Source organism: Eptatretus burgeri, chromosome 5, assembly GCF_056783735.1.
Source record: "Eptatretus burgeri isolate ZD-2024b chromosome 5, Ebu_testis_v1, whole genome shotgun sequence".
NCBI classification, from domain to species: domain Eukaryota; kingdom Metazoa; phylum Chordata; class Myxini; order Myxiniformes; family Myxinidae; genus Eptatretus; species Eptatretus burgeri.
In genome coordinates, this window is record NC_140965.1 from 67,182,289 (window position 1) to 67,209,551 (window position 27,263).

The window sequence follows — 27,263 nt, forward strand, 5'->3', positions numbered from 1 at the left end:
CACTGAGAATACCATGTACGTTCTTCAATTTATCAAGAGCTCCCACAGGCACAAAGAATACTGTGTACATTTATCAATCGCTCCCACAGGTGCTGAAAATACTGTGTACGTTTATAAATCGCTCCCGCGGGTGCTGAGAATACCGTGTACGTTTATCAATGGCTCCCGCGGGTGCTGGGAATACCTTATATGTTTATCAAAAACTGGCACAGGTGCTGAAATTACAGTGTCGGTGTAACAGTACCTCGCTCAGGCACTGTGAGTACAATGTACGTTTTACAATATCTCATTCAGGTGCTGTGAATATCATGTATATTTAGCAGTACCTCACTAAGGTGCTGTTAATACCATGTACATTTAACAGTGTCTCGTTCAGGCGCTGTGAATACCATGTACGTTTTACCACACCTCTCTCTCAGGTGCTGCTAATACAATGTATGTTTCACAGTATCTCACTCAGGCACTGTGAATACCATGCACGTTAAATATGTCCCTCAGGCACTGTGAATACCATGCACGTTTAACAGTGCATTACTCAGGCACTGTGTTTACCATATACTTTTCACAGTACCTCGTTCAGGTGCTGCTAGTACTATGTACATTTAATACCATGTACCTTTAACACTACCTCGTTTATGCACTGTGAATACCATGTATGCTTAACAGTATCTCGCTCAGGTGCTGTAAATAACATGTACGTGTAACACTACCTCATCCAGGTGCTGTTAATACCATGTACATTAAACACTGCCTCATTCAGGCTCTCTGAATAACATGCACATTTAACAGTACCTCATTCATACCATGTGCGCTGTTTATACCATGTACATTTCACAATATCTCGCTCAGGCGCTGTTTATACCATGTACGTTCAATATGTCGCTCAGGCACTGTGAATACCATGTACATTTAACATTACCTCATTCAGGTGCTGTACATGCCATTCACCTTTAATACCATGTACATTTAACACTACCTCATTCAGGCTCTGTTAATACCATGTACATTTAACACTACCTCATTCAGGCTCTGTTAATACCATGTACATTTAACAGTACCTCATTCAGGCGCTGTACATGCCATGCACCTTTAATACCATGTACATTTAACACTACCTCATTCAGGCTCTGTTAATACCATGGACATTTAACACTACCTCATTCAGGCTCTGTGAATACCATGTACATTAAACACTACCTCATTTCGGCGCTGTTAATACCATGTACATTTAACACTACCTCATTCAGGCTCTGTTAATACCATGGACATTTAACACAACCTCATTTAGGCTCTGTTAATACCATGTACATTTAACACTACCTCATTCAGGCTCTGTTAATACCATGTACATTTAACAGGACCTCATTCAGGCTCTGTGAATACCATGTACATTTAACACTACCTCATTCAGGCTCTGTGAATACCATGTACATTTAACACTACCTCATTCAGGCTCTGTGAATACCATGTACATTTAACACTACCTCATTCAGGCTCTGTGAATACCATGTACATTTAATAATACCTCATTCAGGCTCTGTGAATACCATGTACATTTAACACTACCTCATTCAGGCTCTGTTAATACCATGTACATTTAACACTATCTCATTCAGGCTCAGTTAATACTGTGTACATTTAACACTACCTCATTCAGGCTCAGTTAATACTGTGTACATTTAACACTACCTCATTCAGGCTCAGTTAATACCGTATACATTTAACACTACCTCATTCAGGCTCTGTTATACCATGTACATATAACACTACCTCATTCAGGATCTGTTAATACCGTGTACATTTAACACTACCTCATTCAGGCTCTGTTAATACCATGTACATTTCACACTACCTCATTCAGGCTCTGTTAATACCGTGTACATTTAACACTATCTCATTCAGGCTCAGTTAATACCAAGTACATTTAACACTACCTCATTCAGGCTCAGTTAATACCATGTACATTGAACACTACCTCATTCAGGCTCTGTTAATACCATGTACATTTATCACTACCTCCTTCAAGCTCTGTTAATACCATGTACATTTAACACTACCTCATTCAGGCTCTGTTAATACTATGTACATTTAACACTACCTCATTCAGGCTCAGTTAATACCATGTACATTTAACACTACCTCATTCAGGCTCTGTTAATACCGTATACATTTAACACTACCTCATTCAGGCTCTGTTAATACCATGTACATTTAACACTACCTCATTCAGGCGCTGTACATGCCATGCACCTTTAATACCATGTACATTTAACACTACCTCATTCAGGCTCTGTTAATACCATGGACATTTAACACTACCTCATTCAGGCTCTGTGAATACCATGTACATTAAACACTACCTCATTTCGGCGCTGTTAATACCATGTACATTTAACACTACCTCATTCAGGCTCTGTTAATACCATGGACATTTAACACAACCTCATTTAGGCTCTGTTAATACCATGTACATTTAACACTACCTCATTCAGGCTCTGTTAATACCATGTACATTTAACAGGACCTCATTCAGGCTCTGTGAATACCATGTACATTTAACACTACCTCATTCAGGCTCTGTGAATACCATGTACATTTAACACTACCTCATTCAGGCTCTGTGAATACCATGTACATTTAACACTACCTCATTCAGGCTCTGTGAATACCATGTACATTTAATAATACCTCATTCAGGCTCTGTGAATACCATGTACATTTAACACTACCTCATTCAGGCTCTGTTAATACCATGTACATTTAACACTATCTCATTCAGGCTCAGTTAATACTGTGTACATTTAACACTACCTCATTCAGGCTCAGTTAATACCGTATACATTTAACACTACCTCATTCAGGCTCTGTTATACCATGTACATATAACACTACCTCATTCAGGATCTGTTAATACCGTGTACATTTAACACTACCTCATTCAGGCTCTGTTAATACCATGTACATTTCACACTACCTCATTCAGGCTCTGTTAATACCGTGTACATTTAACACTATCTCATTCAGGCTCAGTTAATACCAAGTACATTTAACACTACCTCATTCAGGCTCAGTTAATACCATGTACATTGAACACTACCTCATTCAGGCTCTGTTAATACCATGTACATTTATCACTACCTCCTTCAAGCTCTGTTAATACCATGTACATTTAACACTACCTCATTCAGGCTCTGTTAATACTATGTACATTTAACACTACCTCATTCAGGCTCAGTTAATACCATGTACATTTAACACTACCTCATTCAGGCTCTGTTAATACCGTATACATTTAACACTACCTCATTCAGGCTCTGTTAATACCCTGTACATTTAACACTACCTCATTCAGGCTCAGTTAATACCATGTACATTTAACACTACCTCATTCAGGCTCTGTTAATACCGTATACATTTAACACTACCTCATTCAGGCTCTGTTAATACCATGTACATTTAACACTACCTCATTCAGGCTCTGTTAATACTATGTACATTTAACACTACCTCATTCAGGCTCAGTTAATACCATGTACATTTAACACTACCTCATTCAGGCTCTGTTAATACCGTATACATTTAACACTACCTCATTCAGGCTCTGTTAATACCGTGTACATTTAACACTACCTCATTCAGGCTCTGTTAATACCGTATACATTTAACACTACCTCATTCAGGCTCTGTTAATACCGTATACATTTAACACTACCTCATTCAGGCTCTGTTAATACCGTGCAAGTCTAAAGAATAAATGTTTGAAAAAGCCAAGTTTCCATCTTCGTTCGAATCCATTATTTTTTCCAAAATATCATAAGCGTTGTTTCGATTCCAAACATTTAAAATTTCATCAATCTCGATATCCCTGATAATGGATTGAGAGCAGACTTTTTGAACACAAAACGATATTCTCAAAACGATTGAAATCGCACTTTGCGTCTTCTTGTTGGTTGTTCAATTTGATCAATTTGATATTTCAATAGCACTTCTTCAATTTGATATTTCATGTTATCCGGAGTTATTCTTCTTTAACAGGCAAAATTATGCCCACGTTCTTGTGAATACCATCATATGGCTCACCGAGAAAACCAAAGTCTTTCACGAACCCACTGGCCCGGTCTGACATTTGATTAAGGTGAGAACAGGAATTTGTAACTTGTTCATGTTACCGGTGATAGCTTGCCACCTCTTCGCGAAGGATACTGTGAAATCCTTAACATCCACCAACTAATGTCGGAAGACAGGACGGGACACCAGTTTAACGTCCATCCGAGGGAAGGCACACGCGTGCACGCGCACACACACACACACACACACACACACACACACACACACACACACACACACACACACACACACACACACACACACACACACACACACACACACACACACACACACATTGTTGAATCACCCTGCCTGTGAAACACTGGGATGACAATTATAGCTGGGTCGGGATTCGAACCCAGGTTAGACAGCTTAGAGGCAAGTGTGCATACTTTCTGCTATCCTGCCAACCCAAACTTCTGCTATCCGAAATTGTACTGTTCTAACTGTCCGTGTCACATACTCTGTAATCCATTATAGTTGGTAATCCATTATACCTGTAATCCATTATACCTGTAATCCATTATACCTGTAATCCATTATACCTGTAATCCATTATACCTGTAATTCATTATACCTGTAATCCATTACAAGTGGAGAAAGATTTTGAGTGTTATTGAAGGGACAAACATGTATGATATTGAATAGTAAAGGTAAATCTTTGTTCAACGAACAACAGTATAAAGAGATGACATGTCCTACCTTCTGGCTGAAGGGTCTCGCTGCCGCTGCTCAGTGCACCCGACTCAAGCTGCCTGCAGACCCCGGGCTCTTCGGGGTCGTGCTCGGGAGGCTGTAGGTCCAGAATATGGCTCACCGAGAAATTCTTACGGTTGTGCGCGGCAGGATCAGCTGCAGAACACGGGACCTGGACCTTGTCAGTGGTCAGCGGGTGCGAGAAAGGCGAGTTCATGGTGCGGGAGCTCGAAGAGCACCACTGGTCCTGCGTGAGGAAGCTCCCGCACCCGACCGCACCACCGACGGCGTTCAGGTGGGCTCGTTCAATGACTCAAGATGGTACGGAGGCTCGTCCACCCCGCCGCGGCACACCGGGGGTCAGCCCTGGTCGAACGTGCACATCGCCAACGTCTCAAATGTGCGGCTGCTCAATGACATAGGGGGACAACAGGGCAATGTGGTTACCGCACATAATGCACGGCACCCCTTCGTTAGTGTGCACCACTTGGTGCATGATACCCCTTCGTTAGTGTGCACCACTTGGTGCACGACACCCCTTCGTTAGTGTGCACCACTTGGTACATGACACCCCTTCGTTAGTGTGCACCACTTGGTGTGCAGCACCCCTTCGTTAGTGTGCACCACTTGGTGCGCAACACCCCTTCGTTAGTGTGCACCACTTGGTGTGCAGAACCCCTTCGTTAGTGTGCATCACTTGGTGCGCGGCACCCATTCGTTAGTCTACACCACTTGGTGCGTGGTACCCATTTGTTAGTGTGCACCACTTGGTGCGTGGTACCCATTCGTTAGTGTGAACCACTTGGTGTGTGGTACCCATTCGTTAGTGTGCACCACTTGGTGCACTGAACAGGATTTTCCCGCGTTTTTGCCCGCCCTGGGGGTCACTCACCCCTACCCGGCGGCCGTAACGCTGCTTCAAACAGCTTCAAACACGCTCCAAGTGCCGTGACCGATCGATCGGACCGATTAAATCACGTCCCCTGGGGAGCTGCCGAGAGGGGGTGGTGGAGGAGGGAAATCTCCTTGCGCGTGGGGTCGCACGAGGCCGGCCCACGCTCTCAAGGACTCGCTTGATGCGCACGGCCCGTGTGGGGAGAAACGCAAGGACTGCCGCGGCTCGCGAGCCGGAAAGGACGAGGCGCCGGAAACGTTTGGAAAGAGAATGATCCGGTCCCGTGTTCCTTTAATCCCTCCCACTCCGCTTGGCTTCACTCCCACGGTCTCGGACCCAGCAGGACTCCATCCAGAATCCTAGCACTCACGCGCACAGTCGGGGACCAAGGAGAGCACCATAGAAGGTCGTTTAATAAAATCTACATTAGGATGGAGACTTGAACTGGTTTGCAGAAACACGTCCCCCCTACCACCCCTCTACCACTCGTGCCCCTTCCTGGCCCCTCGTGCCTTCGCCTGCCCCCCTTCGCCTCCTCCCCTCTCATGCCAAGGCTGCCATGCGGTCTGAGCTATAAATGCGCTTTTCAGGCGTGAATTTGCCTTTTGTAAAACATCCCGAAATTACTCAAGACCTGAGTTTGAGCCAGCGAACCAGCACAAACTGCTCGCGGAAAACTTCAAGCGGGTTCGAAGGGAAGTACTGCGTTGTTTTGATTGCCACCATGAAGCAAATTCAAAGAACGAGTCTACAAATCCATTTAAAATCCTTGAGATTACACGATGTGTTCTTGCTCAATGCACACGAACCCGGGAAATGGACTCGTGTACAACGGACCCGCACAACGTGCTAATGCGTACACACAAACTAAAAGGTACCAAGGTATGCTTTCCCAGCCATTGTACTTAATGGCAACGTAAACATTACTGACGGTTCTGTACCTGGACGTCACTGACCAGGTGGATATGCGATGGTTCCCCATATCTGGACATCACTGACCAGGCGGATACGTGACTGTTCCTTATATTTGGACATCACTGACCAGGTGGATATGCGACTGTTCCATACCTGGACATCACTGACCAGGCGGATACGCGACGGTTCCATACCTGGACATCACTGACCAGGCGGATACACGACGGTTCCATACATGGACGTCACTGACCAGGCGGATATGCCACAGTTCCCAATACCTGGACGTCACTGACCAGGCGGATGCGCAACGATTATCAATATCTGGACGTTACTGACCAGGCAAATACGCAACAGTTTCGTACCTGGACGTCACTGATCAGGCGGATCCGCGACGGTTCTGTACCTGGATGTCATTGACCAGGCGGATACGTGACGGTTCAGTACATGGACATCACTGATTATGAATAGGATCCACAACAGTTATCCCTAAAGTGGATGCCACTGATATGAAGTGGATCCGCAATGCTTCCGTACCTGGATGTCACTGGCAAAGCGGATCTGCGACGATTCCTCTGTGAAGACACTTATGTCCCGACACGTCCTTGACTCGACTGTTTCTCCACGTACGAACACTCAGTCTGTGGGACATCCAGCGTACATGTCCCTCCGCTTGAGCAAACTCGTGACTGTCTGTGCAGCACACTCTCGGACTCTCTCGGACTCTCTCGGATTCTCTCGGACTCTCTCGGACTCTCTCGGACTCTCTCGGACTCTCTCTCTCTCTCTCTCTCTCTCTCTCTCTCTCTCTCTCTCTCTCTCTCTCTCTCTCTCTCTCTCTCTCTCTCTCTCTCTCTCTCTCTCTCCCTCTCTCTCTCTCTCTCTCTCTCTCTCTCTCTCTGTCTCTCTCTCTCTCTCCCTCTCTCCTCTCTCTCTCCCCCTCTCTACGGAACCCCCTCTGCGGAACCCTCTCCGCCCCCCAACTCCCTGTTCCCGCTTCCCGGGCCAGGAAGGCGGGCCGGCCAGGCGGCGCCGCTGGCTCCAGCAGCCCTGGGGCGCGGCACGAACTCGTGGCCCGCCGCCTTCAAAGCGGCCCAGATTGGAACCAGATGCGGGCCGGGCCGGGACTACATGCCTTTAATTAAAACCCTAGACGCGCCGGCCTTTTCATGATTACATTCCTTGACATAAAATTCCTTCCCTCTGCCGTGCTCGCCGCGTGTTCTGCGTTTGTACTTCTTTCAAAATTTTCCAAGAGATGGAGATGCATTTTGGGTTCGAACTTCATCGAACCTGCCCATGGTGTTATCATCGAGCCTCGTGGGTACTCGTACATGACGGGCATCCCGCAAGCATACTCATACATGATGTGCATCCCACACGGGACCTCCAAATACATAATTTGGTTCCCACAAATCCTCTATATCTACTAACTTTGTCCCAATGTTCCTCAATATCGATCACATGCATTCCAAGTCCTCTTTATCTATCACGTGCGTTCCATGAGTCTTCCAAATCCATCAAATGCATGCATAAGTGCATAAACCCATACATTGTATCATGTGCGTCCCTTAGCAATTTGTTTTTCGAATATTGTATTCTTCTTACGTGCCAAATATTTATTTTGCAAGAAATAAATATTTATCGTGAGAAGGAAGAATATTCCCTGAACAATTATTTATACTTATATGGTAAGTTGAAAAGTATGTACGTTTGTGTTTCTGGGACGACCGGGAGTATCTTGTTCCACCAACTTTTCAAACTACCCTCATATGTCCCTAAAGCAGGCACACGTGCATCATGTGAGTTCTGCGAGCACTCCTTTTTCTGTCACTTGTGTCTTGCTGGTGCATTACTTCTACTCCTTAAATGGCATGTGCATTAAAGTGTGTGTGTGTGTGTGTGTGTGTGTGTGTGTGTGTGTGTGTGTGTGTGTGTGTGTGTGTGTGTGTGTGTGTGTGTGTGTGTGTGTGTGTGTGTGTGTGTGTGTGTGTGTGTGTGTGTGTGTGTGTGTATAAAAACACTTAAATTATAGTGGAATCATTTTTATTGTGCATCATGAGAGGATCAAATATAACAGATGTATTGCATTTATCGACATGTACTTTGCTTGTGATCCTTTTCAAAACCATCAACTTTTGAGTGGACTCAACTTTTAAGTGGACAAATGTCATGCTCGTTTTGGTGTGCATTTCACAAAATTACTGTATATGCGTACACATCGTTAAACACGCATATACATGAAGACCACCATGTAAAAAGTCACAACTGCATGTGGCGTACACCTTGACAGCGGGTGTATGTGGTCTCTGTCTGCATGTAGAGCGTACACCGCTGATGATTTATCGTACATTCCCCCAATGACATCATGTCGTCAGCACATCGTTTGAGAAACACGTTCCATGCACGAGGCTGAAAGCCATATCACGCTTATAAATCAGTTTGTTTGCAATCGCATGCTGGGGGAGGGCATTGTGGAAACGGAACAAAACGTTAATTACAAAACTTCCTTAAGTTTTCTTCATAATTTTATACCAGGCTTTATCAAACTTTCTACCACACGTTCCATTAATCTTTCCAGCAAAATCTGCTCCAAACTTTATACGAAACTTTCTTCAAAGTAAATTCTCTTCCAAACTTTCCACCAAACGTTTCACCAAATCTTCCACAAGGCTTTATCAAACCCCCTTCCAATTTCTCACTCAACCTTATACCAAAGTTTCTTCCAAATTTTATATCAAACTTTCACACCAAACCTTATACCAGACTTTACACCAAACTTTTACTGAACAATCTACCAGCATTTCAACGAAGCCTTCTACCAGATTTTTACCAAGCATTCATCCAACATTTTACTAAACTCTCCAAAGTTTCCAAGAGACTTTCCACAAAACTTTATTCTCGACTACACTAAACTTTAATCAAGACTCTCCACCAAACCTTATTCCAGACTTTCCACCAACTTTACAACAAACATTTTACCAAACTCTACCAAAGTTTCCAGCAGGCTTTCAACAAAACTTTATTCCAGACTTTTTGCCAAACTTTGCATGAAACACTTTTTCTTGACGATCCACCAAATTTTATTCCAGACTGCATCAAAATTTATTCTAGACTTTCCACCAAACCTCATTCCAGACTTTCCACCCAACTTTATATCATACTTTTACCAAAACATTCTACCAGACTTTCCACCAAACTCTCTGCCAAACTTTATTCTCGACTCTGCACTAAAGGTTAAACAAAACACCGTGCCAAACTTTTTCCAGATTTTCCACAAGCTTTACACCATACTTTTACCAAGTGTTCTACCAGCATTTCACCAAAGTTTCCAGCAGACTTTCCACAAAACTTTATTCTTGACTGGACTTAACATTAATGAAGACTTTCCACTAAACCTTATTCCAGATTTTCCACAAATTTTACACCAAACATTCTCGCAGCATTCTTCCAACATTTGCAGAACATTTTTCCAAACTCTCGACCAAAGTTTCCAGCAGACTTTCCACAAACTTTACACCATGCTTTTACCAAACGTTCTACCAGCATTTCAACCAAGCATTCTACCAACTTTTTACTAAACTTTCCATAAAACTTTATTCCACACTTTTTACCAAACTTTCTATGACACTTTTTTTCTAGACTATCTACCAAATTTTATTCCAGACTTTCCACCTAACTTTATACCATACTTTCACCAAACATTCTACCAGACTTTCCCCAAAACTTTATTCTCGACTCTGCACTAAAGTTTAGTCAAAACGCCGTGCCAAACTTATTCCAGACTTTCCACAAACTTTACACTGAACGCTTACCAAATGTTCTGCCAGCATTTCAACCAAGTATTCCATCAATACTTTGCAAAATTTTCTTCCAAAGTTTCCATTACACTTTTCACAAAACGTTAGTTTCAACTCTGCACGAAAGATTCATTAAGACTTTCCACCAAATCTTATTCCAGACTTTCCCCACACACTTTACACCAAACATTCTACCAAGCTTTACACAAAACTTTATTCTTGACTCTGCACTAAAGTTTAAACAAATCTCTGTACCAAACTTATTCTCGACTTTCCACAAACTTTACACCAAACTTTCTACCAAAGCTTCCAACAGACTTTCTACAAAACCTTATTCTCATCTGCATGAAAAATTAATCAAGAATTTACACTAAACCTTGTTCCAGACTTTCCACAAACTTTACAACAAACACTTTATCAGCATTTCGATCAATAATTCTACCAACATTTTACCAAACTTTCCAGCAGACTTTCCACAAAACTTTATTCTCGACTCTGCACTAAAGTTTAATCAAGACTTTACACTAAACCTTATTCCAGACTTTCCACAAACTTTACACCAAACATTTTATCAGCATTTCAATCAATAATTCTACCAACATTTGGACCAAATGTTTTACCAAACTCTCCAGCAAAGTTTCCAGAAGACTTTCCACAAAACTTTATTCCAGACTTTCTACCAAACTTTCCGTTAAACTTTTTTTCTAGACTTTCCACCCAACTTTATACCATACTTTTACAAAACATTCTACCAGGCTTTCCATCAAACTTTCAGCTGAACTTTTAAGCAAACTTTTTATCAGACTTTCCACCAAACTCTCAACCAAACTTTCCAGGCGACTTTCCGCAAAACTTTATTCTTGACTCTGGACTAACATTTAATCAAGACTTTCCACCAAACAAACATTTTACCAGACTCTCCACCAAACTTTTTGCCATATTTTCTGCCAATTCCATACTTTCCACCATACCTTTTCCCCAAACTTTATTCCAGACTTTTCACCAAACTTGATTGCAGACTTTCACCCAAATTTTATTCAAGACTTTCCATCCACCATTCCACAAAACCTTATTCCAGACTTTCCATCAAACTTTATACAATATTTTTACTAAAGATTCAACTGGACTTCTATCAAAGTTTTCAGCAGACTATCCACCAAACTTTATTCCAGACTATTCACCAAACCTGCCAAACCTTTTACCAGATATTCCACCAAATTTTCTGCCCTAGAATGCTTTTTCATGTCGTTGCACATCCCGAGCATGCAGTGCCATATCCGGAAGTTTCGTGCAATTAACGGATTGTTTTGCGTGCCTATCGCCGACTGGAGTCCTCATGACAACCGACAATATGTGTAATTAACACAGGAAGCGTCTGCTCTCAATGAGCTCTGATTAGGCTGGAGAGACAGACAGAGAGATAGTCAAAATCGTACATTTTCACTGACCACACAATTGTTGAAGTATTCGATGATGTCCAAGCCAAATGCAATAATGTACGTTAATATTGTGATTTATCTGCTATATCGTTATAACAGAGCAAACTTTATTTTGGGTTTGTTACCCTTATGAGTGTACAAAGGAAAAATAACATTACATATAATATAATTATTGTTATCACCATCACGTCATGTCGACTCGTCCATACTGATTGAGCGAGAAATAGGCGAATTATGAACATACCCATATAGTTTGTTGAGATTATTCGATAAACCAAAGGTTATTGTTTGAGCGATACAAAAGCCATGCTCACAGTTGTGCACATATTCGCATCACATACCTGCATACAAGCCGCACATGTAGTCACTTTCGTTCATTTATATACAGTATCCCGACTGGGACGTGAATTAACAAAACTTATCTTGTTCGTGGAGTTCCATTGCATCGTTTTTGTATATATAACCACATTCATGCAAAAGTCTTAATTAGTACCGGCTTGTGGATTCATCCGATTTTAATATATCAAAGCATTTCACCAATAGCGTTCAGACAGATGTTGTAAAGTCGAGCACTCACAAACACACACACACAAAAACACACACACACAAAAACACACACACACACACACACACACACAACAAATTCATTTATCTCCAATAAATATCTTGAAAAATTAACATTTTAAGAACAGTATAACGGATCGGTGGTTCTTTGTTTATCAACAGAAGGGATCCGATCCGATTTTAACCTCTTGCTCGAGTCGGTGTTGCAGTGGGTTGTTTGCCATTGCATTCACAGCTGTCGTCAGGGCAGGAATTGTCCAGTGTACCAGCACACAGCGGCTTACTCTTTGCGAAAGACATCGTGAGTTCTTATATTTCGAGGAGTGAATGCGAGCAAACGGACAGATGGCTTAACGACTCGTCCGTACTGAAACGAGCGATGGAATCCATTTCGTTCAGAATTCCCTGGTTCGCTCGGCGTGAGGATCATTTGTGCTCTTTTACGTTTTAATTTTCAATCAATTCCCCGTGTGTCAATGTGAGTGTGATTACCTGAGCTGTGCTTGGTGGTTTATTTTCGGTGGCACTACATGTGCAGTCACAATGTCTGAAAACGATCCTAAGAGGGATGTGCTACACGTTAAATGGACATTTCAAAATATATAATGAAATCTCACGAAAATAAGGCAATTGTTGTACGAACGTACGTACGTATGTATGTATGTATGATCATGATACAATCAAAAACGGTTGGGCCAATCTCCACCAATTTTTGCATACGTGTTTGGGGTACCTGGGGTTAGGTAATATGCGCGCGCGCGCGCGCGCACACACACACACACACACACACACACACACACACACACACACACACACACACACACACACACACACACACACACACACACACACACACACACACACACACACACACAACAAAATAAATAAATACCCCCAATATTGCAAATATCAGTGGATGTTAGGTACCAAAAGTGTCTGATGAAGACATGATTTTGGCCTGTACATGTAGAATAGTGCAAGGACTTCAACCACTGACTCCTGCCCGAGGAATCGGGTATTGAGGGTTTGTAAACGATGCCAAGTCTGATAAACAGCTCCTCTCGTGCCCAGAGGGAAGGGCCGAATGGGTATGATGAGAGAGAGTGAGAGAGTGAGAGAGTGAGAGAGTGAGAGAGTGAGAGAGTGAGAGAGTGAGAGAGTGAGAGAGTGAGAGAGTGAGAGAGTGAGAGAGAGAGAGAGAGAGAGAGAGTCCTTGAATGGTGCTTCATTGTGTGTAAACTCACCGTGTATGTTTCACAGGGTACCTGTGTGCCTATTGCATCCTGTCCGTGAGAGCTTCTAGACCCCGAGCGAGTTTCGTACACGTGAGTCGAACCAGTCATTGAAGGGAAGATGGCGTTTCATTTACAAGCGCATCTTGTATCCATTTGCAACCTCATTGTGAAGATATGTTTTAGTTTAAAGCTAAAGAGCTTTGCGTGTTATGTGTTACCATTTGTTTAAATCGAATCCATCACGTGGTACGTCGGGCACAAAGGACTACTTATATGATTAAAGGATCACGTGACCTTCCGGTTTAAAATGAAACAAGTTTTAAAAGCTACCCGTGTTTGGAGCTGCCCGCGCGTGTAAAGCGGTTAAAGGTGTGCTACGTATCTGGTTTACAGTTCAAGGTGTTCCGTCTGTACTTCGACGAAAGCAGTGATTTTTCCATATGTTATTTAATCGGCGAAAGGTATGCTGCATTACATGTGTATGGATTGTCATTAAGTTTTGTTTTGAGTAAAACTACACAAAGCACACCTGTACAGGTAAAACGAATGTCACGTGAGCGCTCACGCGACCTTGTATGCAAACTGTGGCACTCGAAGGAACGTGGGGAAAGGTAACCAACGTTTTTCTCTCGGTTAGTTGGTTAAACAGCGTAAATGTGTGTAAAGTCTGGACGTAAGGGAACCCTCAAGCTCGACGTGTCTGGCGTTTCCATCTGAGCACACAGCTCGTGATGTTGTGACCTCAAGTTCAAATTCCATATACTGTACTGTACTGCACTGTGTTTATTTGTCCATTCACTTTCTAAAAAGATAAATCCGTCCTCTTTAATAGCTTAACCAAGCAGGATCTAAAATGAAGTCATTTGGGTTTTCATCATTAATCGTCCACAGCTGTGTCATCGCCAGAAAAGAAAACTCATTAACCCATACTGTAACGTACAAGGGACATTCAGAAAGTTATAGGAATTAGAAACTCGAGAAAAGATAATGTGTTTATTATTTCTCAATACACAGGTAAGCTCGCTACTGTCTGTATGAAAAGGAAGAAGGGAGAAGGAAAAAAAAATCTTTCAAATTTAAGCACAGTGTGTATGTATATATATATATATATATATATATATATATATATATATATATATATATATATATATATATATATATATATATATATATATATATATATATATTTGAGGCCCCGTGAGGAGGAGTGATGTAAGCGACATTTTTTAATGATATGATGATGATAGGCTCGGATGATAGGGTAAGGGTTAAAATAGTGTTATATGGCATTAACTCCAAAATGGCTGATGTGTCCCTTACATCACTCCTCCTCGAGGCGCCTCATATGTATATATGTATATATGTATATATATATCTTCTTCTTCTTTCGGCTGCTCCCGTTAGGGGTCGCCACAGCTAGGGGTCGCCACAGCGGATCATCCGTATGATCCGCATAGTGATTTGGCACATGTTTTACGCCGGATGCAGTTCCTGACGCAACCCTGGTCGCCTCTTATGACACAGGGATATGGTACACCTATTTTAACCGGAGTTTCCACCGGCCCAGTATACTGGTACTCATTTCGCCGACCTCGGAAGGATGACAGGCTGAGTCAACCACCTGGTGTATTAATTCAGTGGCCCAACGGGGCTTGAACTCAGGACCTTTTGGATCCCAAGCCGCTGCCCTAACCACTGCACCAACACCAGGCATATATATATATATATATATATATATATATATATATATATATATATATATATATATGTATATATATATATATATATATATATATATATATATATATATATATATATATATATATATATATATATATATATATATGTATATATGTATATATGTATATATGTATGTATGTATGTATGTATGTATGTATGTATGTATATATATGTGTGTGTGTGTGTGTGTGTGTATTGGTTATATTACAAATAAAAGCGGGCATTTCATGGACTGTATCTCGTTCCAGAACATTATGAAAGTCACTCACACACGAATATTTACATAAAAAGTTACACTGTTATTGGCAATTTGGCCTATTATGGTTTCTTTGGGCATGGCATTATGGGACATGTTTTGTTTAAATTTACTTTTTAGTTTATTCATTGATGAGATGCAGCTTTGTTATGCCTTCTTTGTACAGAAATCTGGGCTTTCTTTCCACGTCATATCGTCCAAGGAGCTGGAGCCCACAAGACTGCAGCAAATTGTTTGGAAACATTTATAAACATGCAGACGAGCTTTGTTGCTCGGAAATTATATCACATGCAAATAACTTGCTTATCTTCATGTATTGAGTATCGCTGTAATCTCAGATCACTAGGTTATACCGGGATGAAGAGATTTTTCCGTTGTGTGTAAAGCAGTTTTGGTGGAATACAGTTGGTAGTGTTTTTAAAAGAGTTGGTATTGTTTTTATTGTCATGTTATCAACAGACAATTGAAGGCAAGACAAAGACATTTCCACAATTTCATGGCTTTGCGACTATGAAACTTTGCGACTTTGCGACATTGGTAACGAGTGATGAATTGTGGGAATGTGATGACACTCCTTCAGCCACCCTGGCCGAGTAGTTGAGCTTTATTAGATATGTAGCCATCCAGGTGGGTGCTGGAATGGCCATGTCAGTAAGGTATAGACAATGCATTTCAGGAGACCTATTTGGCTTCTTTGTACACTAACGTAGTATAATCCAGTCTTTATATTCGTGTCTTTGGTCTGTCTTTAGTCCACCAAGCCTTCATGAGTAGAAGTGTTGGACCAACAGACGTAATTTGTGACTGGGCTGGCCTGTGGCCTGAATCAATTGTTTAATTTCAGACTTTCTGGCACCAATCCTTTTGGAAATTGATGGATGTTAAGTAACAAATGTTCATGAGTATGTTAATCACCATGGAAAATGATGTGCAGTTGACATTGTATATTCACTCTAAAGTAAAGCAAAAACACACAAACCCTTAAAAGGCTAGCCTCATCTCATTCCCAACAACATTAAAATACTCTTCTCTGCATTTAGTGGATAAAACCCATTGTTTGTGTTGTCTTCCAAACAGGATTTTTCACAGCTTTGGCACATGAGAGAGGTGCACTTGAAAGCTTTGACCCTGCTTGGCGATGAAGTGGAGGTGAGTTTATGATCAGGGCGTACCACCAGTAGGAGCTTCCAGGAGACGCCAGAGGTTCTGGCCCCATCTATAAGTAAAGCACCATTGGGTAAGAAAGGATGAAGAGATTGAGCAATCGGGATATAAAGAATTGTGTAGACCTTAGGCCTGGTCTGTGTTTGTTCCACCATTCCACCTCGCTGGCCTGTGGTTCACGTTGCAGTGGAAGTGTGTCCACAGACCGGTCCTGCCGCTTGATGCTGAGGGGTGAGCGGGTCTGGTGCCAAGTGGTGATCAATTGTGTAGACCTTAGGCCTGGTCTGTGTTTGTTCCACCATTCCACCTCGCTGGCCTGTGGTTCACGTTGCAGTGGAAGTGTGTCCACAGACCGGTCCTGCCGCTTGATGCTGAGGGGTGAGCGGGTCTGGTGCCAAGTGGTGATCAGGTGCAGGAAACGTGCAAACATGTGGCCTTCTACGAACGTGCTCTGTATTTTTCCACTCATGTCTACCTACCGCTACAGGGGCCTTCCTAGCAAGGTGCCAATAGCTGCCTGGCAGCGCAGTGAGCTCTTTAGAAGGAAGATCTTGCTTGTTGGGATTTGTTCACTGAGAAGTTTTGCTCATAAGCAAGGTCTTGCTTGCTGCTTGCTTTTGACCATTTTTACTTCCAAAAACTGACATTTTGAAATTAACCCATTTTTCCCCTTGCATCAAAGCAACATGTGCTGTGAAAACATTGATTTTAAATATGCTTTCTTTATAAAGGAAAATCCGCAGCCCTGATGACTCTTCATTCCCCTGTGTGTGGCTTTTCACATGCACATCGTTCTGTTAAGGTTGAGTGGTAAATGCGATGCAAATTCATATGACGATCTTTGAAATCGTAACATAACATGTTGGTTGCAACCTACGATTTAAAAAAGACACCTACTTATTCAACTGATGTGTGTTGATTATTTAAGTCAGAGAACTTATAAACTATTTGCTCAGTTAATTTGGTGTTTTAAACATAGTTGAAATTTGAAGCTGAATTTAAAGTGCAGTTAATTATTTTCGCTCACCCAAATGTTCAGTACATTCTGTGCCCGCGAGTTTATCGTTTAGTTTGTACAACTTGTAGGTTAAACAATTTAACTTATTTTTAAATACAGTCGGCATGTCCATGGATTTCCTGATAGGTGCACAAGTGCGTAAAAGAGCTGACCCAGTGGTTGGTGTAAAATCCACACTCCGTTTTCACAGTCAAATCTACAGAAAGCAAAACCGCTTGGATGTTCTTGCGGCCGCTCCTCGATGAACCGGTCGTTTGGGCCACATGTTTTTTGGGGGGAAAGGAAAGCTTCCAAACTCGGGATAATGCAGATAGCAAACAAATAAAATAAATTGTCGTTTCAATCGGATGTATTTAGTTGCCAGTTAATCCTGTCAATCAAAATGGTCCTCATACATTCATGATGACAGAGACAAAGTGGTACACCGCAGCGACCATTGTCCATCCATATTTTCCTGAACATATATATATATATATATATATATATATATATATATATATATATATATATATATATATATATTCACAGTGACTGTGGTGCAGCCAGGCTGGAAAGTCTTTGTTCTTCGAAGGTGGTGTGCCCGAAAAGACCGGAAATAGCTGAAAGTACAGCTAACACTTATTTATGAAAACAAACGAGTGCGTTGTGTGGGTCCAGCCTGGCCAGAACAACGTTGCTGCTTTAACCAAACCTAAATTATACACTGTATACTCTACATTGGTGCAACATCTAGCTCTAACTTTATGATGTATATTGTAAAAAGTGCTTTATAAATATAACTATTCTTATCTAAACACTAGAGACTTCAGAAACTGTGGCTAATAAACGAATGCCCATTTGGAAATGTGCCGGTGAAAGGATCCATTCGCAGAGAGGATACACTTGTGAGTATGACAAACAATGGTGTACTTTACATGTATGAGCGAGATTAAGTGAGGGGACTCGATCTTCTCTTTAATGTTGCATGCACCTTCTCCAACACTGTTCAGTGATTTGTTGTATTCACTGACTCATCTTTAACGACACATTATTTTGTGTAATATCATTCGTCATTGGAAGAAACATTGTTGTTCTGCTCCATTGCTTTACCATGTACTCCACACACGACGCCACGTGCATCCCATTAATCATGGCTTAATGTCACCGTGAATACTACGACATTCATTTGCTCCAACCTCAGGCACATCATTAACGTGTCAAACATCATATATATATATATATATATATATATATATATATATATATATATATATATATATATATATATATATATACATATACATACATATATTATACAATAAAGAGTTTTACAACCATGAGCTTTCCATTATTCTGCACATACAAAATGAATGTTTTCATGAAACAAAACACCTCGTGAAAACAACCACCAATCATAAATGAATATGTGACATGATTATCACATGGTCTTACAATCATACATTTGACCTCCAAGTCTCTCATTACAGGAGTCAAATGTGTAGAAGTCAATAAAGTAGAGAAATATTAAGGGTTTCTTTGTTTTTATGTTTACCTTACTTGAACTAAGAAAGCTTTTCCAGTAACGAAAAAACAATGAACTATCACTGATGTGTTCTTTAAAAGCAATAAGACTTTTTATTCACCAGCCCTTAACTTGAGGAGGATCTGTATTTTGCAAGAATGTTTTTATTCATCAAATTACTTCACCTTATGAAGAGCAAATCATTGTTCATAATATATATATATATATATATATATATATATATATATATATATATATATATATATATGTATATATTAGACCAATTCATGTAGTGATTCGAAATAAAAGCCTTTTTTCGTTATTCCGATTCACACTGAATTTGAAAGAAGCCTTTTTTAATTTTATTATTAGTGCACTCACTCCCAAGGATAGGAATGAAACTATGTTTAGTTTTTATCATTAATCCAATTTATGTTGTGAATCAAAAAGTGTGTGTGTGTGTGTGTGTGTGTGTGTGTGTGTGTGTGTGTGTGTGTGTGTGTGTGTGTGTGTGTGTGTGTGTGTGTGTGTGTGTGTGTGTGTGTGTGTGTGTGTGTGTGTGTGTGTGTGTGTGTGTGTGTGTTTCTCATCAGTACTTTGGAAGGAGAAATAAACCTTTTTGTTTCATATTTTATCATTCGTCCACTTAATTTTGTGAATTGAAAGAACACATTTTCTTTTGTTTTTTTTATTTATCAAAAATCCAATTCACTCTGTGAATATAAATAAAAGTTTTTTTTTTGTTTTGTTTTACTATTAGTCCAGTTTACTTTGTGAATTGAAAGAAAACTTCATCAGTCTATTTACTCTATGAATAGAAAGAAAATGTTTTGCTTTGTTTTAATTAATTGTCCAACTCATTCTGTGAATGGAAATAAAATTGTTTTTATTATTAGTCCACGCACTCCCAAGGATATAAATTTAACTTCTTAATTAGTTATTATAAATCATCTCATTGTCTTTTTCAATGGAAATTAAAGCTTTTCTTTGTTGTTTGATACAGCTTACTCTAACATTGAAATAAACCTTTCTCTTATCATATTATGTCCATTCATTGAATTAATAAATAAAATTTTGTTTTTATCATTGGTCCATTTATTATGTGAATTGAAAGAAAACATTTTCCTTTGTTTTTATTAATAGTCTAATTCACACTGTCAATAGAAAGAAAAGTTTTTTTTTTGTTTTGTTTTGTTTTAATAAACTCTCCATTTACTGTGCAAATAGAATACCTTTATGTTTTGCTTTTTAATCAAGAGTCCAATTCATCCTGTGAATCAAAACAAAACTTTTAAAAAATCATTAGTCCATTCACTGTGAACACAAATAAAACATTTTGTTTCTATCAATCCATTTATTCTGTGGATAGAAATTAAACTTCTTGTTTTGTTTTTATCATTAATCCAATTCACACTGTCAATAGAAATGAAATTTTGTTTAATTTTGATAATTAGTCCATTTCCTGTGTGAATAGAAAGGAAACATTTTGTTTTTAGCATTGGTTCAATTCACTCCGATGATAGAAATTAACGTTTTGTTTTGTTTTGTTTTTATCAATTGTCCATTCACTTTGTGAATATAAAACTTTGTTTAACTTTATTATAAGTCCAAATCACTCTATAAAGAGAAATAAAACTATTTATTATTATTATTAGTCTAAACAGTTGTTTGGTACTACAGAACTTCAATATGGATGCAAACAAACACGACATAATAGTAACTGAAGCTTTTCATGCTGCATTCTTCAGGGTACAAAATCGCAGCAAGTGAAGGAGGAAGTGAAGGCGCGTGCTTATATACGCAAGTCTCAATAAGGTAGACACTGATTAGTTCAACCGTAATGATGTCACGGTTAATCCGAACGCCCATTAGTCAGCTCATCATCTTCACCTCCAGCTCCCATTGGCTGGAGCAGAGTTCGTCGATGATTGACGTTTACAACCGCATCCTCTGCATTTAGTTTGTTTTCAATGGATGCGGTTGTAAACGTCAATAATCGACGAACTCTGCTCCAGCCAATGGGAGCTGGAGGTGAAGATGATGAGCCGACCATTGGGCGTTCAGATTAACCGTGACGTCATTACGGTTGAACCAATCAGTGTCTACCTTATTGAGACTTGCGGAAAAGCACGTGCCTTCACTTCCTCCTTCACTTGCTGCGATTTTTACCCTGAAGATTGCAGCACAAAATGCTTCAGTCACTATTATGTCTTGTTTGTTTGCATCCATATTATTAGTCTAATTAATACTGTGAGAAATCTGGACATGTTTTGCTTATTCCATGCACGACATGTGATTCTTTTTCTTACATGTATATAAGTGGGTCTTTACTACAATTACAGTACTGTATAATGTAAAAAAATGTTTCTCTACCATTAAAACTATTATGGTTTATACCATCATTATACAGCTGTTACACTACTCTCTTGTTCTCACTATCTCACTTTCACTCTTTTGCGATCGTTCGTTGTTTTCTCACACTTATCCACTTTTATTTTCACTCTCCTTTGTGATCCTCTCATTCCTGCACATCACTCTCACTCCCAGTCACTTCTTCATATCCACTATAATATTCTCCACCAGTCTGTCACTCTGAAGTTCTGAAGCTCTCTCTGTCCAGAGTGGAGCTTGGCTTACTGGCCTGACTCCACCCACAATTGTAACCAGGAAAAAAAAAATCATATGTCCACCATTTTGGTCACTACTTATAGACCTCAGGCTTTAGGCCTTTGGTGTACATTTGAAGACTGAACAACATGTCTTCAATCATGAAAGAAAGGTACGTTTTGATTACAACCCATGCAGAGGAAATGAGGTAGTCATACCCAGACTTGCATCTCCCCCTTTAATATTGTTTCACAAATACCTCGTCACTTTATGAATACCACCCCCGATTTGTGTCACCTCAACCCACACTTACATCACTGACAGTATCTGTCCTTTCTCTTATCTGTCGCTTCAGCTTTCATCTCCACCTCCCCTGTGTACGAAATACTTTGCATTGCACATAAAGAAATTTAGTCATGTGGAATGACAAAGATACAACATTAAAGTGTTACTTTAGAAGTGAAATTCGATGTTATTCATCAAATGGATGCTCGCGAACGTGCGGTCGATGCTGCCGAGTTATTAAGTTTGCCTTCGACTACGGTGCGTACCATCTATAAAAATGCTGACGTTCATTACACGTCATGGCTGCTTCAACCGCTCCAGAAGAGGTACTGAAGGTAAGACAAATTCAAATTCTAAAATATGTTCTTTATATTTATTTAAATATGTTTGGTAATTTTTATTTTATTTTATAATATATGAGTATTTGAATATAACTGTCATTAACTAAAAGAGGGTAATGTCACAGGTAAAAAGGGAGATATATATTGGGAAAGAAAGTCGCGACGATAGTAATGCACCCGCCCTTATTGCATTAATTCAAATGAGAAAAAATTGCTTTAATTTACATCGTTTCGATATTTGTCGCACCTTTCACAAATGCATCCCTGACGTAAACTTGGGGGGAGGGGGGGTCTAACAGTCATGCATATTACTTTTGGGAGCCATCAAGTCAATTGTCTATTGCCTCAACACTGCCCAAAGAAAAATTTTGGACACTCAAGAGGACGTCTGAATTTATGTACATTTGAAAACTGAACAACGCTATGTACATTTGTCTATCATGAAAGAAAGGTACCTTTTGATTACAACCCATGCAGACAAAAAAGTCACGATTAATATTTGAAGTCTTTAATTAAAACAATCTCTAATCTGTCCTTTTAACAACCTTTTATGCTATAAACCAGCAAAAAAAAAATGCAAGGTTGTGTGTAATTTCTGTTTTCACCAGCGTTTTCAAGGCAGAATAGTGTGCAAATGCAGGATTTATAAACAAGTTACTGTATTTCACAGTTGCATGGATATGTATTCACATATTATGTGAAGTAAATGAATTGTTTACATGACATCATTTCTGGATCTGCAGAATTGCCAGTAGCCACTTTGGAAAACTCTACGTGCAGCATCGAACTCAAGATGTCTAAATGTTATAATGTCTATGCCTGTGGATTTCCCAAGAGTGCTGGCAAACTAGTTCATTTTATTGATATATATATATATATATATATATATATATATATATATATATATATATATATATATAAATAAATATAATATTACACACACCATCTCACTCGCTATACTACTTCCATCATGTCCCCTCTCATTCTTACTTTCAGTCCAACATTCAGTGTCCAACACAGTGATGCTCACAATCTCGCTGATTCTTGCTCTCATTTTTTTTGTCATGCACACATTTTTACAATTTTTAACATTAGGTTCCACTCTTCTATTTCCTTCCACTCTCTCTCATTTATTCTACATTTCACACACACTCACTGGAGCTAGATTTACCTCGCATTGCATCCCATGCTCATGCTTACTTTAATACTCACACTCACTTTCAGTTTCACTCACAAACTTAGTCTAGGCTCAATTCTTGAGCATCCCAGCCCATTGCACGAACATTATACAATTACAATACTTACTACGTCCTGCCGGGCACGATGCAGGTTGAACGAAGACAGCGACTGTACCCACTCAGGCTTTCATGATGCCCAGCGGGCCAGTGGGGAACGGGAGGAAGGGGTGCGTGGGGGAGGAGGCCAGCTCCCCGGAGAGCGTGGCGGCTGCTTTCGCTCAGCGATCCGTGCTCCTCCCGTGCGTGCCCGACGCGGCCGCTATGACCATCCCCTGGGTTTCCTCCACCGTGAATGGGCTATCAGGTCTGTCTGTCGGCACAGAGAGGATGGGAGGGCGCTGACCCTGCAGGCTGGGACGAGCCAAGCCCCCAGCATCTCCCACCCCTTACCTTTTCCCTCCCTCACTCCATTATGTGTCATTATCCGGGACCTGCGCACATCTCCAATGCACGCCTTTCCCGTGTGCGGGTATATCCAGCGCATGCTACGTACCAACCTGTCCATGTGTACCAAACCCATCCGCGTGTACCAAATCTGTCCATGTCCGCGTGTACCAAACCCGTCCGCGTGTACCAAATCTGTCCATGTGTACCAAATCCGTCTGCGTGTACCAAACCCGTCTGCGTGTACCAAACCCGTCCGTGTGGACCAAACCCGTCCGCGTGTACCAAACCCATCCACGTGTACCAAACCCGTCCGCATGTACCAAATCTGTCCGTATCCACGTGTACCAAACCCATATGCGTCCGCGTGTACCAAACCCATCCGCGTCCGCATGTACCAAGCCCGTCCGCGTCCGCGTCCACGTGTGCCAAACCCATCCGCGTGTACCAAACCCGTTCAGAGACCATATCCAACCACCAGCCACCGACTATCACCCGCACGTACTCCCCTCTCCTCCCATTCCGTGTCGCACAACGCAGGCACGGTGTTTGCTTCTTTCTCAGATTTAATCAACTCCCAGAGCATGTGCTTTGTTGATCTGGTGCTTGCTCGTTCCGGTGCTGAGCTGCAATCAGTGAGGTGGCCTTGATCAAAGACCACAAAATAGGTGCAGGACATGCTCAACCATCGCATTTTGCAACCTGGTTCTTCACGTGGTCCGTGCTTGTATCCACGCATTGCATGCACTTTGTGTTTCCCAGGGTATGTGCTTTTATCCACGTGTAAGTGGTGCTTCACGTGGTACGTGCTTTTATCCACACGGTACTTTGCGCCGAGGGCACTATGAATGGCATGAAGACTTAAATACTTGAATTTTCTTACTCTTCCCTGAAGAGTGGGTACAAGTCATGCAACGTAAGATATCTTACAACTCACCCCTAACATCGCAACTTTACCATTTCCTCCTTGTTTCATACTTTACCTTGAAAAAGATGACGATGGGAGTCCAGATCTTCCCCTCTCCTCCTCTCCCTCATTTCTTCCTCACCCCCTCCCCCTCCGCGCCCCTTTATGCCTCCTCTCCACGCCCCTCATCACCTCCCATCACCCCTCCGTATCCACACACACACTACGTATATTGAGGACCCTTACGGCCTAATTACATCGATCAAGTCCGGTGTGGAAACAATACTTTAACCCAATGGAACGACTTTGGGACCTCTTGGAACCAGAACACAATTCACCACCGAACCGACATTTGCTCCGAAGGAGGAATGGTGTAAAAATTACACCCGATAACAACTCCACAAACATTTGGTGCAAGGTGCTAGTGACATCCTGTTATCAATCATATGAAAGATACATATTCCCTTATTGTCCCAACACTTTTGGTGATATGGTATACGTCTGCTATGATGATGGTAATGACCTCCACCACCGAATATGGACGGAGGTTATATCCCCCCCCCCCCCCTTGCCTGTGAGCATGACATTTCAACCTGGTGGAGATATGTGCTCCACCGAGTGCCCTTCTTCTTATTACAGTATTTACACTGGCATCCATTGCCATATGTGTTGTAGTTTTAAATGCAGCCTGTACTTGCTGGTGGAATCACTGCTGTGCTGCTGATGTAGTGCCCCTGTTTCCAGTAAGCTGGTCCTCATTTTGCTGCCCTCAGAAGAATGACAGGCTGAGTCTACCCATTTGGTGTTATGTCAACAGCACGACAGGAGATCGAACTCAAGACTCTAAGATCTCAAGCCAACATTGAGCCAACACCAGGCTTTTCATTGGCACACTGATTGGAATATACTTTTGGTGCACTTCGCAAAGTTTTCACAAGTTTCTGTGGAGTACCAGAATATCGGGTAGGTTACTTACGGCTAGCGAAGGTCCTATTGTAACTTCTGCTCGTAAACTATTAACTCGTTAAGCATTTATAATTGCAGGGGATCCTTGAGCACATTTTTTTTCACCATATCTACGGATGTGATTTATCGATGTTCTTTTACTACTGCAATGACGATGTATTGATTTTGTAAAAAGGATGAATAATAACACGTAGATTTTGTCAGTACGAGCAATGTGTAGGCTGACAAAGTTCCGAATGGCACACTCCCTACTGCATGATATGTCTGGGAGCACACTTTCCTTTAAGCTGTCTATAGCTTGGGTTCGAATCCTGACCCAGCTATAAGCTGTCATCCCGGTGTTTCACAGGCAGGGTGATTCATCGATGTGTGTGTGTACCGTGAGTACCAAACCCGTCCGCGTGTACCAAATCTGTCCGTGTCCACGAGTTCCAAACCCATCCGCGTGTACCAAACCCGTTTTTTTTGGCGTAAGTAAGATTTAGTTTAGTATTTTAGTAAGATCGATTTTTAGTAAGATTTAATTTAGTAAGATCGACGATCTGTACATTTAGTAAGTAAGAATTTTAGTAAGATCGAAGATCTGGACGTCCCTCAGTTGGACGTTACAGATCCCACGGTGTCCATCACGAAGAGTCGGTGAGCCATCGTCGGCACCCTGAACAAATTCCAAACTGGAAAGCATCTGAAAGTGCAAAGCTTGTCCGCGTCTGCTGTGGACTCGAACTAAACTTGACAAAATCTACAGTGAAAAAAAAAAGTTGTACATTTTATTCATTTGTGTTCTCCACAATCTCATAATAGTTTGTTGAAGATTTGATGACAAAAGCTCAATTGGTAAAAATGTTACGGCCTGGGCATACGGAATCTCAATGGTAAACAAGGATTTTGATTCAAACATTTATGACTGGTCTTCCACTTCACTGATGACGTCATCCTTACAATCCAGCATTCCCCATTTGGAGTAGAATGAGATGTGCCAAGTTTCAAAGTTTTTACGATCAGCGGTTTCAGAGATATAGTTTAAATATTTTTTTGTTTAATTAAAGATGGCTGCCATACCACGAGACCTATGGCATCATAATTACAAATAAAATATTATACATGGGATCACTCATACCCTGAATATTTTGTGTCAATTGCACAAGTGGTTTCTGAGAAAAAAGAAGTTAAAATAATAGAGCAAAGAAAGGCCAAAAAAGGGGTGA

At 41.0% G+C, this 27,263-nt stretch overlaps 1 protein-coding gene and 1 long non-coding RNA gene across 20 annotated transcripts in view; one reads left to right on the forward strand and one right to left on the reverse strand.

The window, feature by feature from the left end:
- LOC147026616 (uncharacterized) overlaps positions 1-19,026 on the forward strand; it is a 176,309-nt gene extending 157,283 nt beyond the window's left edge. For 7 of the 14 annotated variants that reach the window (XR_015058416.1, XR_015058417.1, XR_015058418.1 and 4 more), the window contains 2 exons: positions 13,674-13,738; positions 16,722-19,026. This is a non-coding gene — a long non-coding RNA (uncharacterized LOC147026616). Of the gene's footprint in view, positions 1-13,673; positions 14,110-15,810 lie in introns of all 14 variants that reach the window. The other 7 variants (XR_015058426.1, XR_015058428.1, XR_015058433.1 and 4 more) reach the window with 3 other exon arrangements.
- Positions 1-24,120, reverse strand: part of LOC147026617 (paired mesoderm homeobox protein 2-like) — a 68,019-nt gene extending 43,899 nt beyond the window's left edge. Inside the window, exons 1-3 of one of the 6 annotated variants that reach the window (XM_085882216.1) lie at positions 23,866-24,097; positions 7,148-7,251; positions 4,810-5,209 (exon numbers count right to left, since the gene is read on the reverse strand). In XM_085882216.1, coding sequence (XP_085738342.1) covers positions 4,810-5,020 — 211 coding nt within the window. In that variant the 5' untranslated portion in view covers positions 5,021-5,209; positions 7,148-7,251; positions 23,866-24,097. Of the gene's footprint in view, positions 1-4,809; positions 5,210-5,695; positions 6,115-7,147; positions 7,459-23,865 lie in introns of those variants that run through there. The other 5 variants (XM_085882217.1, XM_085882220.1, XM_085882221.1 and 2 more) reach the window with 5 other exon arrangements.
- Between the last annotated feature and the right edge of the window lie 3,143 nt (positions 24,121-27,263).